Source organism: Symphalangus syndactylus, chromosome 2, assembly GCF_028878055.3.
Source record: "Symphalangus syndactylus isolate Jambi chromosome 2, NHGRI_mSymSyn1-v2.1_pri, whole genome shotgun sequence".
In the NCBI taxonomy this organism is placed as follows: domain Eukaryota; kingdom Metazoa; phylum Chordata; class Mammalia; order Primates; family Hylobatidae; genus Symphalangus; species Symphalangus syndactylus.
This window is the reverse complement of record NC_072424.2, coordinates 5,207,020-5,231,830: the sequence shown is the minus strand read 5'-3', so window position 1 is coordinate 5,231,830 and position 24,811 is coordinate 5,207,020. Positions and strand designations below refer to the sequence as shown.

Sequence of the window (24,811 nt, the reverse complement as noted above, 5' to 3'; positions counted from 1 at the left end):
GTAAAATGGACCAATCAGCAGGACATGGGTGGGGACAAATAAGGGAATAAAAGCTGCCCCCCCAACACACACACACAACCCCCTTCCCCGCCCAGCCAGCAGTGGCAACCCTCTGCTGTTCACAATAACTCTAGCTGCTGCTCACTCTTTGGGTCCATGCCATCTTTAAGAGCTGTAACACTCACCAGGAAGGTCCGCAGCTCCATTCTTGAAGTCAGCGACACCACGAACCCACTGGAAGGAACAAACCCAGGACATACCTGGATGTGGCTTATAGGTTGCAGCTGTCAAGAGAAGACTCAGACAAGACACAGGATGGAACGACCGCACCCCCCCGGACACAGAGATGGAAAGGCCACACACCCCGCCCCAGGACAGAGATGGAAAGACCACACACCCCCAGGACACAGAGATGGAGGGGCTGCACCCCCGTCCCTGGACACAGAGATGGAAAGGCCGCACCCCCCTACCAAACACAGAGGTGGAAAGGCCACACTCCCCCTTAGGACACAGAGATAGGAAGGCCGCAACCCCCCCCAACACAGAGATGGAAAGACCGCACCCCCCCCCCGCCCCAGGACACAGAGATGGAAAGACCGCACCCCCTCACACACAGATGGAAAGACCACACCCCCCTCCCCCAGGACACAGAGATGGAAAGACCACACCCCCCTCCCCCAGAACACAGAGATGGAGAGACCGCACCCCCCCCCGCCCCCCCGAGGACACGGAGACGGAAAGACCACACACCCCCGAGGACACAGAGATGGAAAGGCTGCACCCCCCCCCAGGACACAGAGATGGAGAGACCGCACCCCCCCGAGGACACGGAGATGGAAAGATGGCCGCACCCCCCGGAACACACTCAGGTGGAGAGGCCAGGGCCCAGCTGTGCATGGACGACTCCGGGCTGAAGTGCAGCCGTGGGTGCCAGTGCCGGTCTCCGTCCTCCTTCACAGGAAACCGAGGCCGGGGCCGCCAACCCCGGTCCCTTCATCCTCTGGCCCCTGCGCCCGCTCCTCACACGGACAGGCTGTGCCTGTGTCTGCTCCACTGGCAGCCGGTCGATACCCCCGGGCGTGCGGAGATGAAGACCTCAGGCGACCGACCGCCGTCCTCCCTTTTCCCCGTGGCCCGGGTCGGCGTGTCTGGCTGCAGCGCCACCTCCTGGAGGCGTCCGCACCCTTCTCCGCTGGGTGTCAGTTCGGACACTGTGGAGGGACGCGGCGCTTAGAGGATGTGGGCGGCCCCGCGGGGAGCGGCGCAGAATCGGCGGTCGCGGTGGTCCTGGCCCAGCATCCAGGCCTCCCATTGCCAGGGGCAGGCGGCTGGGAGCCTGTGGGAGGAGGTGTGGGAGCAGGCAGGGGTCCCCAGAGATCCTCCCGGTTCCAGCCACCCTGCGCGAAGGTAAGGCCTCTGCCGCGGGCCTCAGTTTACCCATCTGTAGATGAGCAGGTGACGGGTGAGCTCCAAGAATTAGCCAGATTTGAAGCCCAGTGCTGGGAACACGGTGGACACATTCCTTGACTCCTACTGTCCCCCTTGCCCCTCTCTGCCTCTCACGCTCATACACGTGCACACTCAGACGATCCACTCCCCCTCCTCTTTGTATGTGCGTCCCTGCTCACACACACGCTCACACTCATACACACAATCCACGCCCCTCCTCTCTGTACGTGCGTCCGTGCTCGCACACAGGGAAGCCGAAGGCCCCTCCACCCCCATCCTGTTGGCTCTAATGTGGGCTGTGTGGATCTGGAAATCTAAATTCCTGATTTTGATCATTGCATGAAGGTTGCGTAAGAAGACGCCCTTGTTTGCAGGGAATCCACACTGAAGTATTTATGGATAAAGAGGTCACTTCCTCTGAATGCAAGGAGTTACCAAGCCGGGTTGGGAGGGTGGGACTTAGGGCAGCTCCAAGAGCCCCTGGGCCTTTCTCGTCTTCCATCTGGCTCCAGGGGAATGGGAGATGCCCGTCCCCGGGGCAGAGCTCACCCCTCCTCAGGCCCCACTCCCCACTCCCTACTCAGATGCCCCATTCACTCATTGGCTCAGAAAAAATGTTAGGTAGGTAGCAGCTACAGAGATGACAGATTGTTGATAGATGACAGATAATAGATGATAGATGATAGATAATAGACAATAGACAGTAGGTGATAGATAGTAGACGATAGGTGACAGATGATAGATAATAGATAATAGACAATAGATAGTAGGTGATAGATAGTAGACGATAGGTGATGATAGATAATAGATAATAGACAGTAGACAGTAGGTGATAGATACTAGACGGTAGGTGATAGATGATAGATAATAGACAATAGATAGTAGGTGATAGATAGTAGATGATAGGTGATGATAGATAATAGATAATAGACAGTAGACAGTAGGTGATAGATACTAGACGGTAGGTGATAGATGATAGATAATAGACAATAGATAGTAGGTGATAGATAGTACATGATAGGTGATAGATAATAGATAATAGACAATAGATAGTAGGTGATAGATACTAGACAGTAGGTGACAGATGATAGATAATAGACAATAGATAGTAGGTGATAGATAGTAGATGATAGGTGACAGATGATAGATAATAGACAATAGATAGTTGGTGATAGATACTAGACGGTAGGTGATAGATGGTAGAGGATAATAGGTGATAGATAATAGGTGATAGACAATAGATGATAGATAATAGGAAATAGGTGATCGATGATAGATAATAGGCCATAGACAATAGGTGACAGATGATTGATAGGCTGGTAAGTAGATAGACGAGGTGGTGGAATGTGATAGAGCGGATGGGATGGAATGCCAGCTGCTAGAGTTTGGATGTTAACATTTGATCCCCAATGTTTGAGGTGGGGCCTGATGGGAGGTGTCTGGGTCATGGGGCAGATCATGAATGGCTTGGTGCCACCCTCAAGGTAATGGGTGAGTTCTTGCTTGATTACTTCCTGTGAGGAATTTTTTTTTTTTCTTGAGTCTCACTCTATCGCCCAGGCTGGAGTGCAGTGGCGCAATCTTGGCTCACTGCAAACTTCCCCTCCCGGGTTCACGCTATTCTCCTGCCTCAGCCTCCTGAGTAGCTGGGACTACAGGCACCTACCACCACACCCGGCTAATTTTTTGTATTTTTAGTAGAGATGGTGTATAGTGTGTCTGGAGTTGGTTCCTTCTGGTGGGTTCACGGTCTCGCTGACTTCAAGAATGAAGCTGCAGATCTTTGCGGTGAGTGTTACAGCTCTTAAATGTCGCACGGATCCAAAGCATGTGCAGCCGCAAGATTTATTGTGAAGTGTGAAAGAACAAAGCTTCCACACTGGGGAAGGGGACCCAAGCTGGTTGCCGCTGCTGGCTGGAGGTGGCGGGGGGTGATGGCCAGCTTTTATTCCCTTGTTTATCCCTGCCCATGTCCTGCTGATTGGTCCATTTTACAGAGTGCTGATTGGTCCATTTTACAGGGTGCTGATTGGTCCATTTTGCAAACCTCTAGCTAGTGACAGAGTGCTGATTGGTGCATTTTTACAGAGCACTGATTGGTGCATTTTACAAATCTCTAGCTACAGAGCAATGATATATGTGTTTTTACAGAGCACTGATTGGTGCATTTTACAAACCTCTTGTAAGACAGAAAAGTTCTCAAGTCCCCACTCAACCCAGGAAGTCCAGCTGGCTTCATCGCTCAATGGGGTTTCACCATATTAGCCAGGATGATCTTGGTCGCCTGACCTCATGATTTTCCCATCTTGGCCTCCCAAAGTGCTGAGATTACAGGCGTGAGCCATCATGCCCAGCCGAGAATTGATTGTTAAAAAGAGTCTGGTATGGCCAGGTGTAATGGCTCACACCTGTAATCCCAGCACTTTGGGAGGCCAAGGCAGGTGGATCATTTGAGTTCAAGACCAGCCTGGGCAACATGGCAAAACCCTGTCTCTACAAAACAGATGATATGGCGAATGTCTGTAATCCCAGCTGCTCAGGAGGCTGAGGTGGGAGGATCACTTAAGCCCAAGAGGTGGAGGCTGCAGCGAGCTGTGATTGTGCCACTGCACTCCAGCCTGGGCAACAGAGCATACCCTGTCTCAAAAAAAAAAAAAAAAGAACCTAGCACCTCCCTCCATCCTTCTCCTGCTTCCTCTCTGGCCCTGTGGTCTCCGCACACCAGGCCTGCTTCCCTATCCAGCATACGTGGACGCAACCTGAGGCCCCACCAAAAGCAGATGCTGATGCCATGCTTCTTGTACAGCCTCCAGAACTGTGAGCCAAATAAACCTCCTTTCTTTACAGCAACACTAAAGGGATTAGGGCATCAGCCACTGGCGATCTCAGTAAAGGGTGCGTGGGAGTTCTTTACATGATCACAATTGTTCTCCAAATCTGAAATTATCTCAAAATGAAATGTTAAAAAATAAAATACAGGCCAGGCGCGGTGGCTCACGCCTGTAATCTCAGTACTTTGGGAGGCCAGCGCAGGCGGATCATGAGGTCAGGAGATCAAGACCGTCCTGGCTATCACGGTGAAACCCCATCTCTACTAAAAATACAAAACATTAGCCAGGCACGGTGGTGGGCGCCTGTAGTCCCAGCTACTCAGGAGGCTGAGGCAGGAGGATGGCGTGAACTCGGGAGGCGGAGCTTGCAGTGAGCCGAGACCGTGCCGCTGCACTCCAGCCTGGGCGACAAAAATAATAATAATAAGGCCGGGCGCAGTGGCTCACATCTGTAATCTCAAGCACTTTGGGAGGCCAACGCGGGCGGATCACGAGGTCAGGAGATCCAGACCATCCTGGCTAACACGGTCAAACCCTGTCTCTACTAAAAATACAGAAAATTAGCTGGGTGTAGTGGCGGGCGCCTGTAGTCCCAGATACTCGGGAAGCTGAGGCAAGAGAATGGCGGGAACCCACGAGGCGGAGCTTGCAGTGAGCCGAGACCGCGCCACTGCGCTCCAGCCTGGGAGACAGAGCTAGACTCTGTCTCAAAATAATAATTAATAATAATAATAATAATAAAATAAAATGCAGGGGAAAAGCTGTATTTAATTCAAACATCAGCCATGCAGAGACTCCCTGCCCCCATATATCCCAGCTGACGCCCCAGGCCCCCAGCCCTCCTCCCTTGCAGGCCATCAGGGCCAGTTCAGTTCTGCGTGTGCCTGTTCATCTGGCCAATGCCCTTAGAAGCCCAGCAGTGAAGGGTGTGGTGTGCATGGCCCTGCCTTCCCTGACCCCACCTGGCTGGCCTCCAGCTCACCACGGCTTCCTGGGCACTGCCTGTTGTTCCAAAGCAGGCCAGTCCCACTGAGCTGGGAAGCTGCCTAGACCTGCACCTTGCCAGCAGGCCTGGGAGCCAATGGTGGGGGGCTTCCATCCACCCTTGGTCTGAGCATCTAGCCGTGTTCATAACCAGGACCCCAGTGACCATCCAGTCCCCTAGCCCAGTGTACAGGAACAGGTTAGATCCACTGACGCTGGCTCCGGCAGCTCCCTTGATGCTACAGAGGCTGCCCTGGGCTGTTCTCCAAGTCACTGGGCTCCATGCTGGGATCAAGGGGGGGCTTCCCAAGGGGATCCCACCTGTGTATGAGGCTCCCACCGTCCACCACACAGTGCAGGAAATGCCGGCCCCTCCTGCCTGAAGCTGCTTCCAGTGGCTCGCGGGGCCACCTAGGCTCTGTTGCTGTCCCTCACCCCCAAGCCCTTAATCCTAAGGCCCGAACTCCCCTCCCACAAGGTGGGGCGTCTGGGCCCCAGGCAAAAGGGATCCGAGGAGGACAGGTGCTGGGGTGGGCGGGGCTGCAGAGCTGCAGCTGGCTGGGGTGGGCGGGGCTGCAGAGCTGCAGCTGGCTGGGGTGGGCGGGGCTGCAGAGCTGCTGCTGGCTATGGTGGTGCAGGTGGTGGGTGAGATCTGCCGAAGTCCATTCCCTGTAGTGTTCAGTGCCCGGAGTTGGCTGGGGCTGGGGCTGGGGTGGGGATGCTGGGGCTGGGGTAGGGATGCTGGGGCTGGGGTAGGGATGCTGGGGCTGGGGTAGGGATGCTGGGGCTGGGGTAGGGATGCTGGGGCTGGGGTAGGGATGCTGGGGCTGGGGTAGGGATGCTGGGGCTGGGGTAGGGATGCTGGGGCTGGGGTAGGGATGCTGGGGCTGGGGTAGGGATGCTGGGGCTGGGGTAGGGATGCTGGGGCTGGGGTAGGGATGATGGGGCTGGGGTAGGGATGCTGGGGCTGGGGTTGGGATGCTGGAGCTGGGGTGGGGATGCTGGGGGGGACTCATGGCAGCTCCAGGCTCCCCTGGCCTCTCAGCCTTACCATCTTTCATCTGGCTCCAGGGACACGGGAGACCCCAGCCCCCAGGAGCCAGAGCTCACCTCTCCTCAGGCCCCACTCCCCACTCAGACGCCCCCATTCACTCCTTTCTTCACTTGGTCATTTATGCCTGTGGGCCACACATCTAGGAGGCAGGAGCTGCTCATGGGTGCCGCCCAGAACCAGGGGTCAGCGGGGAGGCAGACACTCCTGTGAGAGGGGGGACGCCCGGGGCCCCGGCCCAGCACCAGGTAAATGGGGGGGGGGGCGGGGAACCAGCAGGACAAGGGGCTGGGCAGCGGTTAGGGATGGACCCGAGGCTCCCCTGGGTGGGCTGGAGCCCCGCCATTAAGGTACATCCCAGTGGGGCTTGGACAAGGCCTGGGCCAGGCAGCGCGAGGATGCGCGTACTCCGCCTGGGCGCGCCGCGGCTTACTGGGAGTTGACCCCAACGGAGTCTCTCCTGGGTCCTTCGGGGGTCCTTGGGGGGAGCACAATGCCGGCCTGACTCACAACTGGTGGGGTGGGGGGCGGGAGAAAGGCCAGCCGGGCAGAGGACGCGCAGGACAGATGGAAGTCTCCGGTGGACGTGAAATCTTTACTTAGAGAAAAGCGACAGAGTCAGAGACCCACGGGGGCGGGGCTGCAGCGAGGGCGCCTGGGGACACGAACACGGCGGAGAGCAGCGGGCGACGCGCTGGTCACAGGAGCTGGAGGGGGACGCTGCGGAGACAGAGCCCGAGGATTGAGAGTGGCGACGCGGCCGGGAGCTCCCCACGGACTCCACGACCCCGGCGGGCTCGGATTCGCACCCCTCACCCCCGAGGTTCTGGCGGGCCGGGTCGAAGGGAAGAGGAAGGGAGGGGTGGCGGGGGTCTCTGGCTCAGAAGCGGTGGCGGGAGGCCAGGAAGAGACCTGGGCAGAGCCGGCCGGAGCCCCGCGGCGCGCACCTACCCCGGGCCGGGCTGCGGGGCCGGAGACCGTCACTGCGCGGACGGGGGCGCCGCGCTCCCGGCCGCCTTCCGCGCCGCCTCCTTCTCCGCCTTGGCCGACGGCTTCCCGGGGGGTTCGGTGGCCGCCGCCGCCCCAGCCTGGGTGGGCCCCTTTCGCTCCTCCTTGGCGGCGCGGTAGCCGTCCCCCCAGGCCGCCGGCGTCTCCGTGCCGTGCTTGCGGCTCAGCGGGTAGGCCCCGATGGCCGCCAGGATGCTGCGGTGGCGCTCGGGGTCCATCTCCGTGTAGTACATCTCCAGGGTCAGCGGCGTGCAGATCTTGTGCTGCGGGAGGGGCCGGGTCAGGGTCGGCGGGGCTGAGCCCTCCTGTGCGCCCGGGGCCCGGGCCCTCCCGCTTCTGCGGCTGGGGACACCGCGGACAGTTTGTAATGGAGCCATGGTTTCAGGACACCGAAGGTCAGCCTCCGGTTCAGAACTCAGGGCCCTGGAGGGGCACGGAGCCAGGAGGTCGCTGGTTGTAAGGGGAGGGGGCCACCCAGGGAGAGGGGCGCAGACACCAGTGGACCTGCCCAGCGCAGCAAGGCCTCTGTGGAGCGCGCTCCAGAGGATAAACCATGGAGTTAAGGAGAAAAAGAGCAGATTTTACTTCTGATAAATAAAAGACTTTCTAAAAACACACTAAAAGCTATAACCATTATTGGCAAAGAGATTTTAAAAAAAAAGGATGGAAGAAAATATTTGCCCAATAGGTAGGGACCATTAATATCATGTTATATAAAAATAAAACCTCACACAAGTCATTCAGGAAGGCAGATGACCCCTAGAGAGGCGGCTGGAGGGCGACCTTTTCTGCCTCATCTTTTACTTATTTTTTAAATTACAAAAAGAGAAACCCATCACTAGCACATCTTTTCTTTTAAATTTTCAAAAGATAGGATCTCATGTTCTAGAGAAGTAACAGGAACATGGCTTTGGAGACCACGTTCCCCCAGCAGCAGAAGACACCCCTGCCACCCCCTGCCTGGAGGCTATGGGAGGAGAGGCGGCTGTACACCCCCCACCGGAGCCCTGGCCCCCTTACCCGCAGCAGGAAGCCGTCGGGGCAGGTGAACTGGTCGTACCAGATGGCCTTGTACATGATCAGCACGCAGCCCAGCAGCGCCATGGCGAAGGCGATCATCCGTGCGGTGGGCAGCTGGCAGGAGGGCAGACAGGGGCTCAGCCACGCCAGGCGGGGGCCGTCTTTGTGGGGAGCCCCTCAGGGGCTGGGCTGGCACAGGACCATCCCCGCCCTCCAGTCTTGATGCCCCCCCTCCCCCCACCCCGGGGAGCCAGTGGCTTTTCCGACTTTTCCCAGGGTCAAGTGTGCAGGCGTCACCCCTGGGGGCCAGGCCTTGCTGGCGGCCCCTCCAGTGGGCTTCTGGAAACATCTGCCACCAGGTAAAGTGATGTGGCCTTTGACCCAGGTGGTCTTGCGGGAATTTGCAGCTTCCCTGCGATGTGGGCTCCACAGGGGATGGGGGCCGCAGCCTCAGGTGAGTCGGAGGCTGCACTCACCAGGCCTCCCAGGGGACTGCCCACGGTGAGTGCATGTGCGGCAACATGAGCTGCAGACTGGAACGTGCCGCCAGGGGCGGGGAGCCCTAGCAGATCTTACTACTGGAGAATGGAAGGCTTTGGAAACGGTCCACTAAAAATGACTAAAGCTATCATTAGTAACACCGACAGATTTAAACAAGAGGGTGAGAGAAGATATTTGCCAGATACACTGCAGAAAGGAAGTATTACATAGAAAGCCCATAAGTCACTGAAGATGAGACAATGACCCACTGGGCGAACAGGCAAGCAGCACTCGTGGGCGCGTCCCAGAGAGAGAAACATCTCAGGAGCGCCACCGTTTGGTCAGTCCGCACCTGCAGCCTCGGGAGGGGGCCTGGTGGGTGCAGGGCAGCTGGGGGGTCAGCTCTGGGTGGGATGACTCACTGCCACCCTCTCCTCCCTGACAGCGAGGGGACCCCAGACTGGCCTGGACTGAGCCCAGGCACCCCCAGCTGCCTTCCACCTTCTCCCCCTGTCCTGAGTCCCCACAGTGGGTGGGGTGGGTGTGGTTACCCTGCGCCCTTCCTCTGGGTGGCTGCAGTTCAGCCTCTGGCCCTCCAGATCAGGGAACTTCTTCTGCTGGTCTGGGGAGGACAGCTGGTATTCTGTCTGCGTCTTGATGACCACCTGTGAAAAGAGATGGCCATGGCCTCAGTGGGCAGCTGGCAGGGACCCAAGAGAGCCCTGAACTGAGAGGGGCGGGAGCCAGGGTCAGCTTTGTGGCAGTGATGTTGACGCTGACCCATCTCCCAGGACTGTCTGGTGGACGGCAGGGCTCCAGCAGCCACAAAGTGAGGCCAAGGGAAGGTGGACGCTGAAAGTCTGCTGGGTGCATGGCAGCTCTGGGCCTGGCCCGGCTGCTGACGGAGCCCCTCACTCTGCCTGCTGCCTTCAACTCAGGGTGCTAGAGAATTGCCCTTGGCCAGCAGGGGTGGTCCTCCTGCCCCGGGTCCCCAGCATAGATGCTGCCCCCACCTCCAGCAGGGACAACTCGGGGTGCCCTTCATGCTGCATGACTCCCTGGGGGGTCAAACTGGGCTGGGCTCGAGCTGAGCTCTTTGCCTCTCCCCAGCTTCTGCTATAAGCACCCCCAGTGGTGACTTGCCCAAGGACCCCCAGATCTCAGGCTTAACCCAGGACAGGGCCATGCCCCGAGGAGAAGGGTGGGGAGCATTGCCTGCTGAGTGGACAGCACGTTGGCAGGGTGCTGCCTAGGAGTCAGTGCGTGAATTCTCGGTTAGCCGTCGGCCAGTTTGCCCACTCTGGCATATGGGGGAGCTGACCAGGAGGTCACACAGAGTGCCCGTGGCCAGCTGGGGCTTTGGCCCCCATGGCTCTTCGTCTGCTTGCTCTACTGCACCTGGGAAGAGGCCACATCTAGACAAACCTCACCCCACACCCCTTTGTTCCCAGGGGAGCCTGAGAAGGGCCCCCACACTGGCCCAGGCCCTCACCTGGTCAGGGAGAGGCGGCTGGAGCTGGCTGACGTCCAAGGGGCTGATCAGAGGCACACTGTCCATGGCAGCCCCATCCTGGTCCCCAGGGTCTTTACCTGGCTTCCCAGAGAAGCTGCAGCCCAGCTTCACCATGGTGGATGGCAGTCCTTGTCCTGTCCAAAGACAGACAGGGTCACTGCCCACAGGCTGCCCCCTGGACACCCACGCCAGCTGGCTCTGAAGCCAGAAGACCCTGAGCTGGTCCTGATGCTCCTCACACCAGAGCCGGGCACAGGCTCTAAGTGGTCAGGCCAGCCTCCTTGGACAAACCGGTCAAATCCAGCCAGATGCTGGGTGCTGTACCTTCTTGACCCCCACAGCCCCTCTGGACCCCACAGCACTGCAGGGTACAGCACCCCAACCAGTGACTGTCCATGAAGCCGTGGGAGTCTTCCACTGGCAGCTGCTCTAGACAACCTCCTCTTTCGTCTTCTCCTTCTTCTTTTTTTTTTTTTTTTTGAGACAGGATCTTGTTTTGTGGCCCAGGCGGGAGTGCAGTGGTGTGATCTTGGCTCACTGCAGCCTTTGCCTCCTGGGCTTAAGCAATCCTACCATCTCAGCCTCCTGAGTACCTGGGACCACAGGTGCGCCCCACCACGCCTGGCTAATTTTTAAAATTTTTGTAGAGACGGGGTTTCGCCAGGTTGCCCAGGCTGCTCTCAGGCGATCTGCTTGCCTAGTGCTGGAATTACAGGAATGAGCCACCGCGCCTGACTCTAGACAACCTCCTAAAGACGACAATCCCGGACATCAGTCTGGACAGTTGGGTGCCAGACTCGGCAAATAAAAATGCTGGAGACCCAGCTAAATTTGAATTTCAAATAAGCAACGAGCTCATTTTTAATGTAAGAGCATCCCACGCAATACGCGGTATGGGACGTGCTTATCCTGAAGTCAGTCCTCATTCTGTCTGGCGACTCTGCCGGAGACGCAGGAAGTGAGAAAGGGCGGCCACAAGAGGGCACCCGCGAGTCAGCCCAGCTGCGAGCCCGGCGCTAAAGGCCGCGGAGAGCGGGTCTCCTGCGGAGCTGAACTCCACAGCAGGGCCCCGCGGGGCTGGGAGAGGGCGGGCCCCACTAACCCGGAGAAGCCGAGGGTGCCCGGCTTCGCCTCCAGGCGGACCTCCTAGAGAAAAGGAATGCAGCGGATGGCCTCCGAGCTGATGGATGGAAAAAGCAGAAAAAGAAAACGTATTCAATCAATCAAAGGAAAAAAGAAAGGTCCTGTGTGCAGTAGAAACGGAACCTGTGGCCCGGTGCGATGGCGGCGCCTGTGGTCCCAGCTACTCCGGAGGCTGAGGCGGGAGAATCGCTTGAACCCGGGAGGCGGAGGTTGCAATGAGCCGAGATCGCGCCACTGCACTCCAGCCTGAGTGACAGAACGAAACTCCGCCAAAAAAAAAAAAAAAAAAAAAAAGGCCGGGCTTGGTGGCTCACACCTGTAATCTCAGCACTTTGCGGGGCCAAGGCGGGCGGGTCACGAGGTCAGGAGATCGAGACCGTTCTGGCTAACACGGTGAAACCCCGTCTCTACTAAAAAATACAAAAAAATTAACCGGGTGTGGTGGCGGGCGCCTGTAGTCCCAGCTACTTGGGAGGCTGAGGCAGGAGAATGGCGTGAACCCGGGAGGCGGAGCTTGCAGTGAGCCGAGATTGTGCCACTGCACTCCAGCCTGGGCGACGGAGCGAAACTCCGTCTCAAAAAAGAAACCAAACAAACACAAAACACGAAAACGGAATCTGCCATCACAACCTTCTCCCAAAGAACTCCAAGCGCAGACAGCATCATCACCACAGCATTCTACCAGCCATTTACAGGGAAAGTAATGCATGTCCACGAAACTCTTCCAGAAAGACAAGGGAGCACTCACCAGCTCCTGAGGCCAACGTAGCCTCAGTCCCCTAACCCAGCAAGGACAGCAGCGGAGAGGAGCTCACAGGACAGCCCCCCCTCCCCTGCACACGCACACGCACACACCACTGCGAGGCCTCAAAGCGCAAGCACCGTAACTTGTAGAACCGCAGATCAAGGCACTTTCAAATCTCAAGCAGCATGAATCCAGCAAATACAACAAAGTAACATATCATGACAGGTTTGGTGTATTCTGGAAATGAAGTTTGGCTTAACATTTGACAAGCAATCGTATTTTTCACCATATTAACAGAATAATGAAAAAGCATATCTGCTCAATTGTTACAGGAGCAGAAGTAACTCTGGGTAAGACTCGGGGCTCATTTACTATTCCTCAGACCCATTAGTGCACTAAGGCAGGAGGTGAGTGCTGTAACCCGGTAACAGTGAACCACAAAATCCCCACAGCAAACCTCACTGAATGTGAATCCTGAAAGTGCCTTGATCTGCGGTTCTACAAGTTATGGTGCTGGAGGTCTCAGCCAATGCTGTAGGGCAGGACAAAGAAATGAGCTCTAGTGCCAGACAAGAGTAAGTAAAACTCTGATTATTCACCCATGAAACAGTGTCTGTGTTTAGAAACCCCAAAAGAATCTATAGACAAATCATAAGGATCAAAAGGTGAGTTTGGCAAGGTTGTTGGATTTTAGTCAGAAATCGGTTACATTCCTATATGTTAGTGGCAAAAATAAATAAATAAATAAATAAGGCCGGGTGCAGTGGCTCACGCCTGTAATCCCAGCACTTTGGGAGGCCGAGGTGGGTGGATCACGAGGTCAGGAGATCGAGACCACGGTGAAACCCCATCTCTACTAAAAATACAAAAAATTAGCTGGGCGCGGTGGCGGGCGCCTGTAGTCCCAGCTACTCGGGAGGCTGAGGCAGGAGAATGGCGTGAACCCGGGAGGCGGAGCTTGCAGTGAGCCGAGATCGCGCCACTGCACTCCAGCCTGGGAGACAGCAGCGAGACTCTGTCTCAAAAAAAAAAAAAAAAAATAAATAAATAAATAAATAAATAGGTCAGGCACGGTGGCTCACGCCTGTAATCCCAGCACTTTGGGAGGCTGAGGCAGGTGGATCACGAGGTCAGGCGATCGAGACCATCCTGGCTAACACGGTGAAACCCCGTCTCTACTAAAAATATAAAAAATTAGCCAAGCATAGTGGCGGGCACCTGTAGTCCCAGCTACTCGGGAGGCTGAGGCAGGAGAATGGTGTGAACCCCCAGAGGTGGAGCTTGCAGTGAGCCGAGATTGCGCCACTGCACTCCAGCCTGGGTGACAGAGCCAGACCCTGTCTCAAAAAATAAATAAATAAAAATAAATAAATAAATAAATAAATAAATTTATTGAAGTACTCAATTTAAAAAATATCAAAACTATCAAATCCTCAGGAATAGGTGTAAAAAGAGCTGAGGAGCAGGGACAGGGCAGGGCCTCCACATGGAATCCAGGAAACATTGTCAGCAGAGACCAAGAAAAGCTAAATTCCCCAAGTAAATGGGGAAGGCTGTGGCTATGGATTTTGAGAGTTTCTATGTTTAAACAAATTACCCACCCCCCAATCTGTAGATGCAGTAAATCTTAATCAAAATCCCAACAGGGTTTTTAAAATGAACTTGACAAGCACTGTCATTTTATATGGAAGGCAGAGGGGCAGGAACACACCAAGTATCTTGGAAAAGAACATGGATTGTCAGGCACAGTGGCTCACGCCTGTAATCCCAGCACTTTGGGAAGCAGAGGTGGGTGGAGCACAAGATCAGGAGTTTGAGACCAGCCTGGCCAACATAGTGAAACCGTCTCAACTAAAAATACAAAAACTAGGCCGGGCGCGGTGGCTCACGCTTGTAATCCCAGCACTTTGGGAGGCCGAGGCGGGCGGATCACGAGGTCAGGAGATCGAGACCACGGTGAAACCCCGTCTCTACTAAAAATACAAAAAAAAATTAGCCGGGCGTGGTGGCGGGCGCCTGTAGTCCCAGCTACTCGGAGAGGCTGAGGCAGGAGAATGGCGTGAACCCGGGAGGCGGAGCTTGCAGTGAGCCGAGATTGCGCCACTGCACTCCAGCCTGGGCGACAGAGTGAGACTCCGTCTCAAAAAAAAAAAAAAAAAATACAAAAACTAGGCGGGCATGGTGGCTCACGCCTATAATCCCAGAAACTCGGGAGGCTGAGGCAGGAGAATTGCTTGAACCTGGGAGGCAGAGGTTGCAGTGAGCCAAGATTGCACTACTGCACTCCAGCCTGGGCAACAAGAGCAAAACTCCGTCTGGAAAAAAAAAAAAAAAAGAATATGGAGGAGGTCTCATCTGCCAGGGTCTGGCTTGTTGCACAGCATTGGAAATGGAGAGGTGTGGGGCCACTGCATGGTGGAAAAAGTCCCACGTGACACACTTTGCACACACAGACCCTGATTTGCAGCGTGGCTGCCTCTCAGTAAACCGCTGTCCACATCAAAAGCAGTAAGCCTGATCCCTACCTCACATTACACAGAGAAGTCTACTCCAGGTGGATAAACCTAAACTGGAAAAGCAAAACAATAAAGCATCTCAAAGATAATACAGGAGATTTTTCTGGTCTCAGAGAGGGAAAGGTTTCTTCATTAGGACAATGGGTACTAACCATAAAAGGAAATATTGACAAAATGACTTCATTAAAACTATGAACTTCTGCTTATCAAAACAGCCTTCAAAAAATGGAAGCAGAAACCACGAGTGGGAGAAGACAGTTGCAACCCACAAATGATGAGGGTGCATTGTGGGTTGAATGATGTTCCCTCAAAAATACGTCCAAGCCCTAGGATCTGTGTGAGGGATGCCTTTGAATGGGAACTTATTTGAAAATAGGGTCTTTGCAGATGTAATCAAGCTAAAATAAACTCGTCCTGAATCAGGGTGGGCCTTGATCCAAAACTGGTATCGTTATTAAAACAGGGAAATTAGACATAGGAGAGTGTTATGTGTAGACGGAGCAGAGACTGGAACGATGCAGCTGAAACCCAAGGATTGCTTGGGCCACCAGAAGCTGGAGGAAGCAAGGAAGAAGCTCCCCTAGAGGCTTTGGAGGGAGCATGGCCCCGCGAACACCTTCATTTTGGACTTCTTGACTCCAGAACTGTGAAAGAATTTGTTATTTTAAGCCACCTGCTTGTAATTTGTGACAGCAGCGCTAGGATGTCCAATTAACTGCCAGAGCCAGCAGTGACCACTCTTTCTCACCCTGCAGTGGCCAGGCTCCGCTGTGGGTTCCAGGCGTGGGTGGGCACCACGGGAACAGGAGCAAGGGACCCGCGGTCACAGAGCTTCTGCCCAGCTGCTGCCACTCAAGTACAAATAATGTGGAGGCATCTGCGTGGAGAAGAATCTAAGGGTGGGAGGAGCTGAGGGTGGAATGATTGCAAGGTGGAAAGATCCGAGGCGGAAGGATTGCGGGGGTGGTGGGGGAAGGATCCGAGGGGTGAGGGATCCAAGGACAGAGGGATCCAATGGGGAAGGATTGCACGGGTGGGGGTGGGGTGGAGGGGAGGGATCCGAGCGGAGGGGTCCGAGGGTGGAACGATCTGAGGGGGAGGGACCACAACGGGGTACGGGGAGGGATCCGAGGGGATAAGGATCCGACGCGGGGGGAGGGATCCGAGGGTGGAAAGATCTGAGGTGGGGGGAAGACTCCGCCTTGGGGAAGGATCCAAGTGGGGTAGGATCCCAGGTGGGAAGGGTCGGAGAGCGGAGGTATCTGAGAGGGAAGGCTCTGACGGGGAAAGATCTGAGAGTGGAAGGCTCTGAGGGGAGATAGGATCTGTGGGCAGAAGGATCTGAGGGTGAAAGGATGTGAAAGGGGAAGGATCTGAGGGGAAAGCATCTGAGGAGGGAAGGACCTGAGGGGGAAAAAATCTGAGGGCGGAATGGTCTGAGAGTGGAAGGCTCTGAACGGGGAAGGATCTGAGGGGGAAGGACCTGAGGAGGAAGGACCTGACGGGGAATGATTGAGGGGGAAGGACCCCAGGGCAGAAAGATAAGAGGGTGGCAGCTTTTGCCTGGGAAAGACTCCGAAGGTGGAAGGATCTGATGAGGAAAGGACCTGAGGGGGGAATGATCTGAGTGGAAGGCTCTGAAGCAGGAAGGATAGGAAGGGGAAGGGTCTGAGGGGGAAGGACCTGAGGAGAAAAGAATCTGAGAGAGGGAAAGGACCTGAGGGGGAAGGATCTGAGGGCGGAGTGATCTGAGGGAGGACGGATCTGAGGAGAAAACTCTGAGCGGTGAAGGATCTGAAGGGGAAGGCTCTGAGGCGGGAAGAACATGAGGAGGAAGAACCTGAGGGGGAAAGACCTGAGGAGGAAGGATCTGAGGAGGGAAAGCTCTGAAGGGGAAAGGATCAGAGGGGGAAGGATCAGAGGAGGAAGGATTTGGAGGTGGCAGCTTCTGCGTGGGGAAAGAACTGAGGGGGAAGGATCTGAGGGCGGAGTGATCTGAGGGGGGACGGATCTGAGGAGAAAACTCTGAGCGGTGAAGGCTCTGAAGGGGAAGGCTCTGAGGCGGGAAGAACATGAGGAGGAAGAACCTGAGGGGGAAAGACCTGAGGAGGAAGGATCTGAGGAGGGAAAGCTCTGAAGGGGGAAGGATCAGAGGAGGAAGGATTTGGAGGGGGCAGCTTCTGCGTGGGGAAAGAACTGAGGGGGAAGGATCTGCGTGCGCGAAAGGGAGGCTGGAGAACGAGGGCTGGGTAGGGGATGGGGGAGGCCACTCTGAGCCGGAAGGAGCTGGGCGAGGGGAGACGGGACCCCCAGTCCTGGACCTGGCCACGCGCTCTGGGGCCCTAACCCGTGGCCCCTCCTTGTTGTGTGTTGACCGCGGGCGACCCTGTGTCTGCCGGGCCTTTCCGGAAGAGGCCATGCAGTGTCCCCCCGACCACCCACCCCAGGCTGGAGACTCTTCCTGAGGTGGGTCCCCACGTGGCCCGGGCAGGGGCAATGGGCACTCGGCGGGCGAGGTTTCACGGTGCAGCCAGCGTCCATGCGTGGGCAGGTGGAGACGGACGAGGCGCTACGGGCTCAAATACATGGAAGCAGAGTTGGAGCAGCGGAGGGCCGAGAGGCCGGGGAATGACGTGGTTGTGGGGCGAGGGCAGCGAGCGCTGGGGCTTGAGGTGGAGCTTGGCCCGCGGGGGTGGGGGTGCCACCGAGGAGGAGAGTTCGGGGGTCTCCCCGGAGCGGACGCCCAGAGCAAGCCCAACCTCTCTACAGACGGGAGAGGGGGAGGGGAGAAGGGGGCGCAGTCCCGCCCCAGGGCCCGCAGCGCCATAGGGTAGGGCCACGCCCCGGAGGGCCCGCGCCAGGGGTCTCCGCCCGAACCCCCGCTGAGGAAGGACCCCCCCCACGCCAGGAGGAGCTGCGCTTCAGGGGTCCCCTTCGAGCCAAACTTCAACTCCAACTCCTCGGACGGCCAATTTACGTCATCGCGGGTTTCCATGGCAACGGAGACAGGCCGGAGACGCGTCTTCAGAAAGAAAAAGCCATTGGAGGCCCACTGGAGCCTTGCTTCTGGTTCCAGGCCCAGCGCCCCGGGTGGAATGCGGGGTTGGAAGGGGGGAACTGGCCTGTGTGTGGGGTCCAACCCCCCCACCCCACACACCAGACTGTCCCTTTGCACTGCTGCGTCATGGTGGCCTCCTCCCACGGAAGACACGCGGCTCGTGGAACTGGGGGGCCGCCTCTGCTCCTTCTCCCGGCCCCTCCCTGCACCTGCGCTGTCGCGGCATCTTCTGCGGGTCCCCTGCGCCCCACCCGCCGCGCTCTGGCAGGGAGGCAGTGCCTGGCTCCTGTCTCTGGGGCGGGGAAGGCGTGGGATGCTGATGGCAGATGGGTGGGGGCGCGGGTGAGTGAGGCCGCGCGGATGGACAGATGGATGGCGGGGGCGGGGGTACAGGCTCTCAGTCGAAAGTCCACGGAAGCTTGGCTGGAGGTCACGTCACAGACTCGCTTTCGCATGCTCCCCCCCAACCCTGGAATGCTGCGTCACGCTTTGGGGTGTGCGCAGGTGGGCTTGTGCGGGCCGGGCACAAGCGCGTGTGACTGCGGATCCCTGAGGGTCCCGCCCAGCCCCTGCGGGCGCCACTGCAGCCTCCCGCCCCTGGCGCTGCAGGGGGGCTGTGGCTGCCCCGCTGATTCAAAGGCAGCTGCACTGCGGGGTCGGCGCAGCTGCTCCCGCGGAGGGGAGTGGGCGCGCAGCTGCTCCCGCTTCCAGCCCAGCCACCTGTGGCCCCGCACCCGAGCCTGCTGCAGGTGGTTCTGGAGCCGCGCGCCTCGCGACCTCCTGGCCGCCTTTTCCCTGTTACGCAGAGGCCCCCATCAAGACCACCCCCAACCCCCGTGCGGGCAGCGGCTCCTCCGTGCTCTGGTCCGACGCCCCTTCTGCTGCCCCTTCTGCCCCACCTCGCCTCCGGCAGACAGAGCTGGGCAGGAGCTGGGACTGGTACCCCCTCCCCACCTCGGAGACACCGCAGGCTGCGACCCTCGTGCTGCGGCCCCGCCGTCACGGGATGCCTGGAGACCACCGCCCTCGGGTTCGCGGGGTCGGACTGGCCTGGGGCAGCCAGAGGATGCCCGAGGGAGGAGGCCGGCCGTGCAGCCCGCCCTGCACACTCGCACCCGTACACGCGCCTCGCACACATGCACACTCACACCCTCATCCGCACGCGCGCCACGCACAAGCGCACTCGCGAGCACACGCACCTCGCACACACACCCGCACACGCGCCTCGCACCCCCGCACCCCTTCGGGCCCCCGCCCCCATTCTGCAAGAAATGTGGAAATAGCTCACAGGCGGCTCCACTGGCAGCTGCTGCAGGACGCAGTCGTGGAGGACGACGATGCGGATGTGGATGCGGAGGATGCGGTTCCAGACGCTTCGCAGCCGGACAAGGCGGGGGGCTGCAGCTGCGAGACCGAGGCTGTGGTCGCCATGGAAACGCGGCTGGAGGCGGGGCCTCGACTCTGGTCCCGCACCCTCTGCCCCCACCCACCGCCCCTGCTAGGGAGCCGCGCATGCGCCCCTCAGACCCTGCTCGGGCCTCACCACACACCTCACACACACACCTGATGCACACACACCTGACACATCCCCAGAAACCACACCTCAAACACCAGACACATCCCAGACACACACCTCACACAAACACCCCACACACACACCTCACACACACCCCAACCACCTGACACACCCCCCAGAATCACACATCTCGAGCACCAGACACATCCAAACACACACCCCAGACACACACACCCCAGACACACACCCAACACACACACACCCCAGACACACACCCAACACACACACACCCCACACACGCCTCACACACCCCCCACACACACCTCACACACACCCCAAACACCTGACACACACACACCCCAGAATCACACATCTCGAACACCCGACACATCCAAACACACACCCCAGACACACACCCAACACACACCCGACACACACACCACACACACACCTCACACACATCCCACACACACACCTCACACACACCCCAAACACCTGACACACACCCCCCCAGAATCACACATCTCTAACACCAGACACATCTAAACACACACCCCACACACACACACGCCAGACACACACCCGACACACACACCCCACACACACCTCACACACCCCAAACACCTGACACACACACACCCCAGAATCACGTATCTCGAACACCAGGCACATCCAAACACACACCCCAGACACACCCCAGACACACACACCCCAAACACCTGACACACACACACCCCAGAATCACACATCTCGAACAGCAGACACATCCAAACACACACCCCAGACACACCCCAGACACACACCCAACACACACCCCACACACACCTCACACACACCCCAAACACCTGACACACCCCCCAGAATCACACATCTCTAACACCAGACACATCTAAACACACACCCCAGACACACACCTGGCACACACACCTCACAGACACACACACCTGACACACCCCCAGAATCACACACCTCAAACACCACATTCAAACACACCTCACACACACCCAACACACACCTGACACACACCCGTGACACACACCCGACAACACATACACCTGATACACACCCCAGGCACACATTTGACACACACACCCCACACACCTGACACACATACCCCAGAAACACCTCAAACAGCAGATACATCCACACACCTGACACACACCCCCTAGTAATACACACGTCAAATACCAGACATCGAAACACATCTCATACACACCTCAGACACACACACACCTGACACATATCTGACAACCCCCAGAAACACACACGTCAAACACCAGACACATCCAGACACACACCTCACACACACCCCCCCACACACACACCTGACACCCTCCCCAGAAACACACACCTCAAACACCAAATACATCTAAACATACAACTCACACACACCCCAGACACAGCTCACATGCACACACCTGACACATACCCCAGAAACACACCTCACACACCAGACACACCCACACACCTCATATCCACCACAAACACACCTGACACACACCCCAGACACACACCTGACACCCACCCCACATACACACACCTCACCAGACACCCAAACACACCTCACACACACCGCTGACACACACCCCACACGTGACACACACACCTGACCCACACCCCAGAAACACACCTTAAACAGCAGACACACCCAAACACACCCCACACACACACCTGACACCCACCTGACACCCTAGAAACACACCCCAGACACACCCACAAATGCCCAAACACACAGCTGACACCAGTCACCCAGGAAACACATACGCTTCACACACCCCACACACCCAAACACACACCACACACACCTTACACACACCCCTCAGACACATATACTAGACATACACACCAGACATGCACATCACACATGCATCTCACACACACACCTGAAACACACCCTGGACACACACACACCTCACACACAACCCAAACACACCCACACACCTGACACACACCTCACACACACCCTTCACACATACAATTCACACACACGAGACACATCCATACACACCTCATACACACCCCAGATACACCCACACACCTGGCAGTAGACACTCCAGAAACACATACTGTGGGGGAAAGGAAAAGAGATCAGACTGTTACTGTGTCTGTGTAGAAAAGGAAGACATAAGAATCTCCATTTTGATTTCTACTAAGAAAAATTGTTCTGCTTTGAGATGCTGTTCACCTGTAACTTTAGCCCCAACCCTGTGCTCACAGGAGCATGTGCTGTATTGAATCAAGGTTTAAGGGAATCAGGGCTGTGCAGGATGTACCTTGCTAACAATGTGTTTGCAGGCAGTATGCCAAGACCAGCTGGGTCCGGGAGACCCTAACCCAGCAGCACTAGAGGAATTAAAGACACACACACAGAAATATAGAGGTGTGAAGTGGGGAATCAGGGGTCTCACAGCCTTCAGAGCTGAGAGTGCCAAACAGAGATTTACCCACGTATTTATTAATGGCAAGCCAGTCATTAGCATTGTTTCTATAGACAATAGATTAACTAAAAGTATCCCTTATGGGAAACCAAGGGATGGGCTGAAATAAAGGGATGGGTTTGGCTAGTTATCTGCAGCAGGAGCGTGTCCTTAAGGCACAGATCACTCGTGCTATTGTATGTGGTTTAAGAATGCCTTTAAGCGGTTTTCCACCCTGGGTGGGCCAGGTGTTCCTTGCCCTCGTTCCCGTAAACCCACAACCTTCCAGCCGGAGCGTTATGGCCATCATAAACACGTCACAGTGCTGCAGAGATTTTGCTTGTGGCCAGTTTTTGGGCCAGTTTAATGGCCAGATTTTGGGGGGCCTGTTCCCAACAGCAGTATGCTTGGTAAAAGTAATCGCCATTCTCCATTCTCAATTAACCAGGGACACAACGCACTGCGGAAAGCCACAGGGACCTCTGCCCCAGAAAGCCTGGGTATTGTCCAAGGTTTCCCCCCACTGAGACAGCCTGAGATATGGCCTCCTGGGAAGGGAAAGACCTGACCGTCCCCCAGCCTGACACCCGTAAAGGGTCTGTGCTGAGGAGGATGAGTAAAAGAGGAAGGCCTCTTTGCGGTTGAGATAAGAGGAAGGCCTCTGTTTCCTGCATGTCCCTGGGAATGGAATGTCTCGGTGTAAAGCCGACCATTCATTCTATTCTGAGATAGGAGAAAACCTCCCTGTGGCTGGAGGTGGGATATGCTGGCGGCGATACTGCTCTGTTACTCTTTGCTACGCTGAGATGTTTGGGTAAAGAGAAACATAAATCTAGCCCACGTGCACATCCGGGCACAGTACCTTTCCTTGAACTTATTTATGACACAGATTCCTTTGCTCACATGTTTTCCTGCTGACTTTCTCCCTGCCATCACCCTGTTCTCCTGCCACACTCTCCTTACTGAGACAGTGAAAATAGTAATCAATAAATATTGAGGGAACTCAGAGACCAGCGCCGGTGCAGGTCCTCACGTGCTGAGTGTGCCGGTCCCCTGGGCCCACTGTTCCTTCTCTACACTGTCTCTGCGTCTTCTTTTCTGTCTCTTGTCTCCACCTGACGGGAAATACCCACAGGTGTGGAGGGGCAGGCCCCCTTCACATACAACTCACACACACCACACCCATACACACACCACACACACTCCTCAGACACATGCACCTCACACACACCATACACACATCACACATCTCACACACACCTGAACACACACCCTGGACACACACACCTGAAACACACCCCAGACACCCCCACACACCTGACAGATGCCAGACACGCCCCAGAAACACATCCACACACACCTCACACCACACACACCTCATACACACCTCAGACACTCACACATACACCTGACACACCTCACAAACACACCTGACACATACATCTTGAGGAAGGAGACCACTACTTCTCCTGCTGCCCCCCACTTGCCTACTTCATAAGACAGAAGAAAAAGAAGAAAGCAGAAAGTTAAAAAGAAACAAAAGTAAGATAAATAGCCAGACAGCCTGGTGCCACTACCTGGCCCTAGTAGTTAAAGGAAAATAGTAACATCAACCCCTGACCTAAACTACTTGTGTTATCTGTAAATTCCAGACATTGTATGAGGAAGCACTGCAAAACTTTCTGTTCTGTCAGCTGATGCGTGTAGCCCCCAGTGACCTTCCCCACACTTGCTCCATCTCTCACGACCCTTTCACGTGGACCCCTTAGAGTTGTAAGCCCTTAAAGGGGCCAGGAATTTCTTTTTCAGGGAGCTCGGCTCTTAAGATGGAAGTCTGCCAATGCTCCCGGGCAAATAAAGCCTCTTCCTTCTTTAATCTGGTGTCTGAGGAGTTTTGTCTGTGGCTCGTCCTGCTACAATCTGACACCCCAGAAACACATACACCTCACACATATCCCGCACACACGCATACACACCTGACACACACCCCAAACACCAGACACACAACCACACATACACCCAAACACCCCAGACACACACACCTCACATCAGACACCCAGACACCACATACCCAACACACCTCACACATCCCCCAGACACACCAGAAACACACACACACCAGACACACACACACCAGACACACACCCCACAGACCTGACATACCCACACCTGACACACACCCCAGACACACCTCACACACCAAAACACCCTAGACACACATCCCAAACACTGGACACACACCTCACACACACATAGACACACCCCCATACACACCTCAAGACACCCCAGACACACCAAACACATGCCACACACACCTCATACCACACACCTGACACATACATGATACACACCCGACACACATAGACACAGCCTAGACTCACACCCCAGATGTGCACCACACACACCCCAGACACTCACACCTCACAAATGCACCCCACACACCACTTACACACCAGACACACCTCCCAGACACACCTGACATGCACAGCCCAAACACCTCACACATCCCAGACACACACCTCACACACATGCCTGACACACACACCAGATACATGCCCCAGACACACACACCCCATACACACCTCACACATGCATCAGACACACATACCCCAGATACACACCTCACAAATGCACCAGACACACACGCCCAGACCCACACACCTGACACACCCCTCACACACCTAACACACACCCTCACACACCTAACACACACACTCCTCACACACACACTCCACATACCTCAGGCACACACACCCCAGACGCACACATGCTTGACACACGCAGCTCACATGCACATACACCCTCACACACCTCACACACACACACCAGTCACACATGCCTGACGTATAATTGACACACACATCCCTTACACACTCCAGACACACACACCTGACATACAACTCACACACACTTCACACAGGCACACCTGACACACATATCCATGACCTGCACACACACCCTTCACACATACAACCTAGACTCACACCCTGGATCCACACACTCTTGACACACACTCTAGACACAGACATCCCCACGCACAAACCCCTGACACACACCCCCTACACCTCCAAACACTCCCC

General features: G+C 56.2%; 1 protein-coding gene across 4 annotated transcripts; it reads right to left on the bottom strand.

Moving 5' to 3' along the window:
- Window positions 1–6,896: 6,896 nt before the first annotated feature.
- Window positions 6,897–19,176, bottom strand: CALY (calcyon neuron specific vesicular protein). 4 transcript variants are annotated; one of them, XR_010115317.1, is made up of 6 exons: window positions 15,489–15,585; window positions 10,316–10,470; window positions 9,375–9,488; window positions 8,344–8,457; window positions 7,228–7,586; window positions 6,897–7,035 (listed from the first exon to the last, which is right to left on the bottom strand). XR_010115317.1 is itself a non-coding variant. In XM_055244846.1 (6 exons), exons 2-5 carry the CDS (start codon window positions 10,448–10,450, stop codon window positions 7,296–7,298), a joined length of 654 nt encoding a protein of 217 aa, XP_055100821.1. In that variant the 5' UTR covers window positions 10,451–10,470; window positions 19,087–19,176; the 3' UTR covers window positions 6,897–7,035; window positions 7,267–7,295. The 4 variants fall into 4 exon arrangements, 2 of the variants coding, with proteins under 2 accessions (XP_055100821.1, XP_063472493.1); XM_055244846.1 differs by lacking the exon at window positions 15,489–15,585 and adding an exon at window positions 19,087–19,176 and having other exon boundaries at window positions 7,267–7,586; XM_063616423.1 differs by having other exon boundaries at window positions 7,267–7,586; window positions 15,489–15,583.
- Window positions 19,177–24,811: the final 5,635 nt, after the last annotated feature.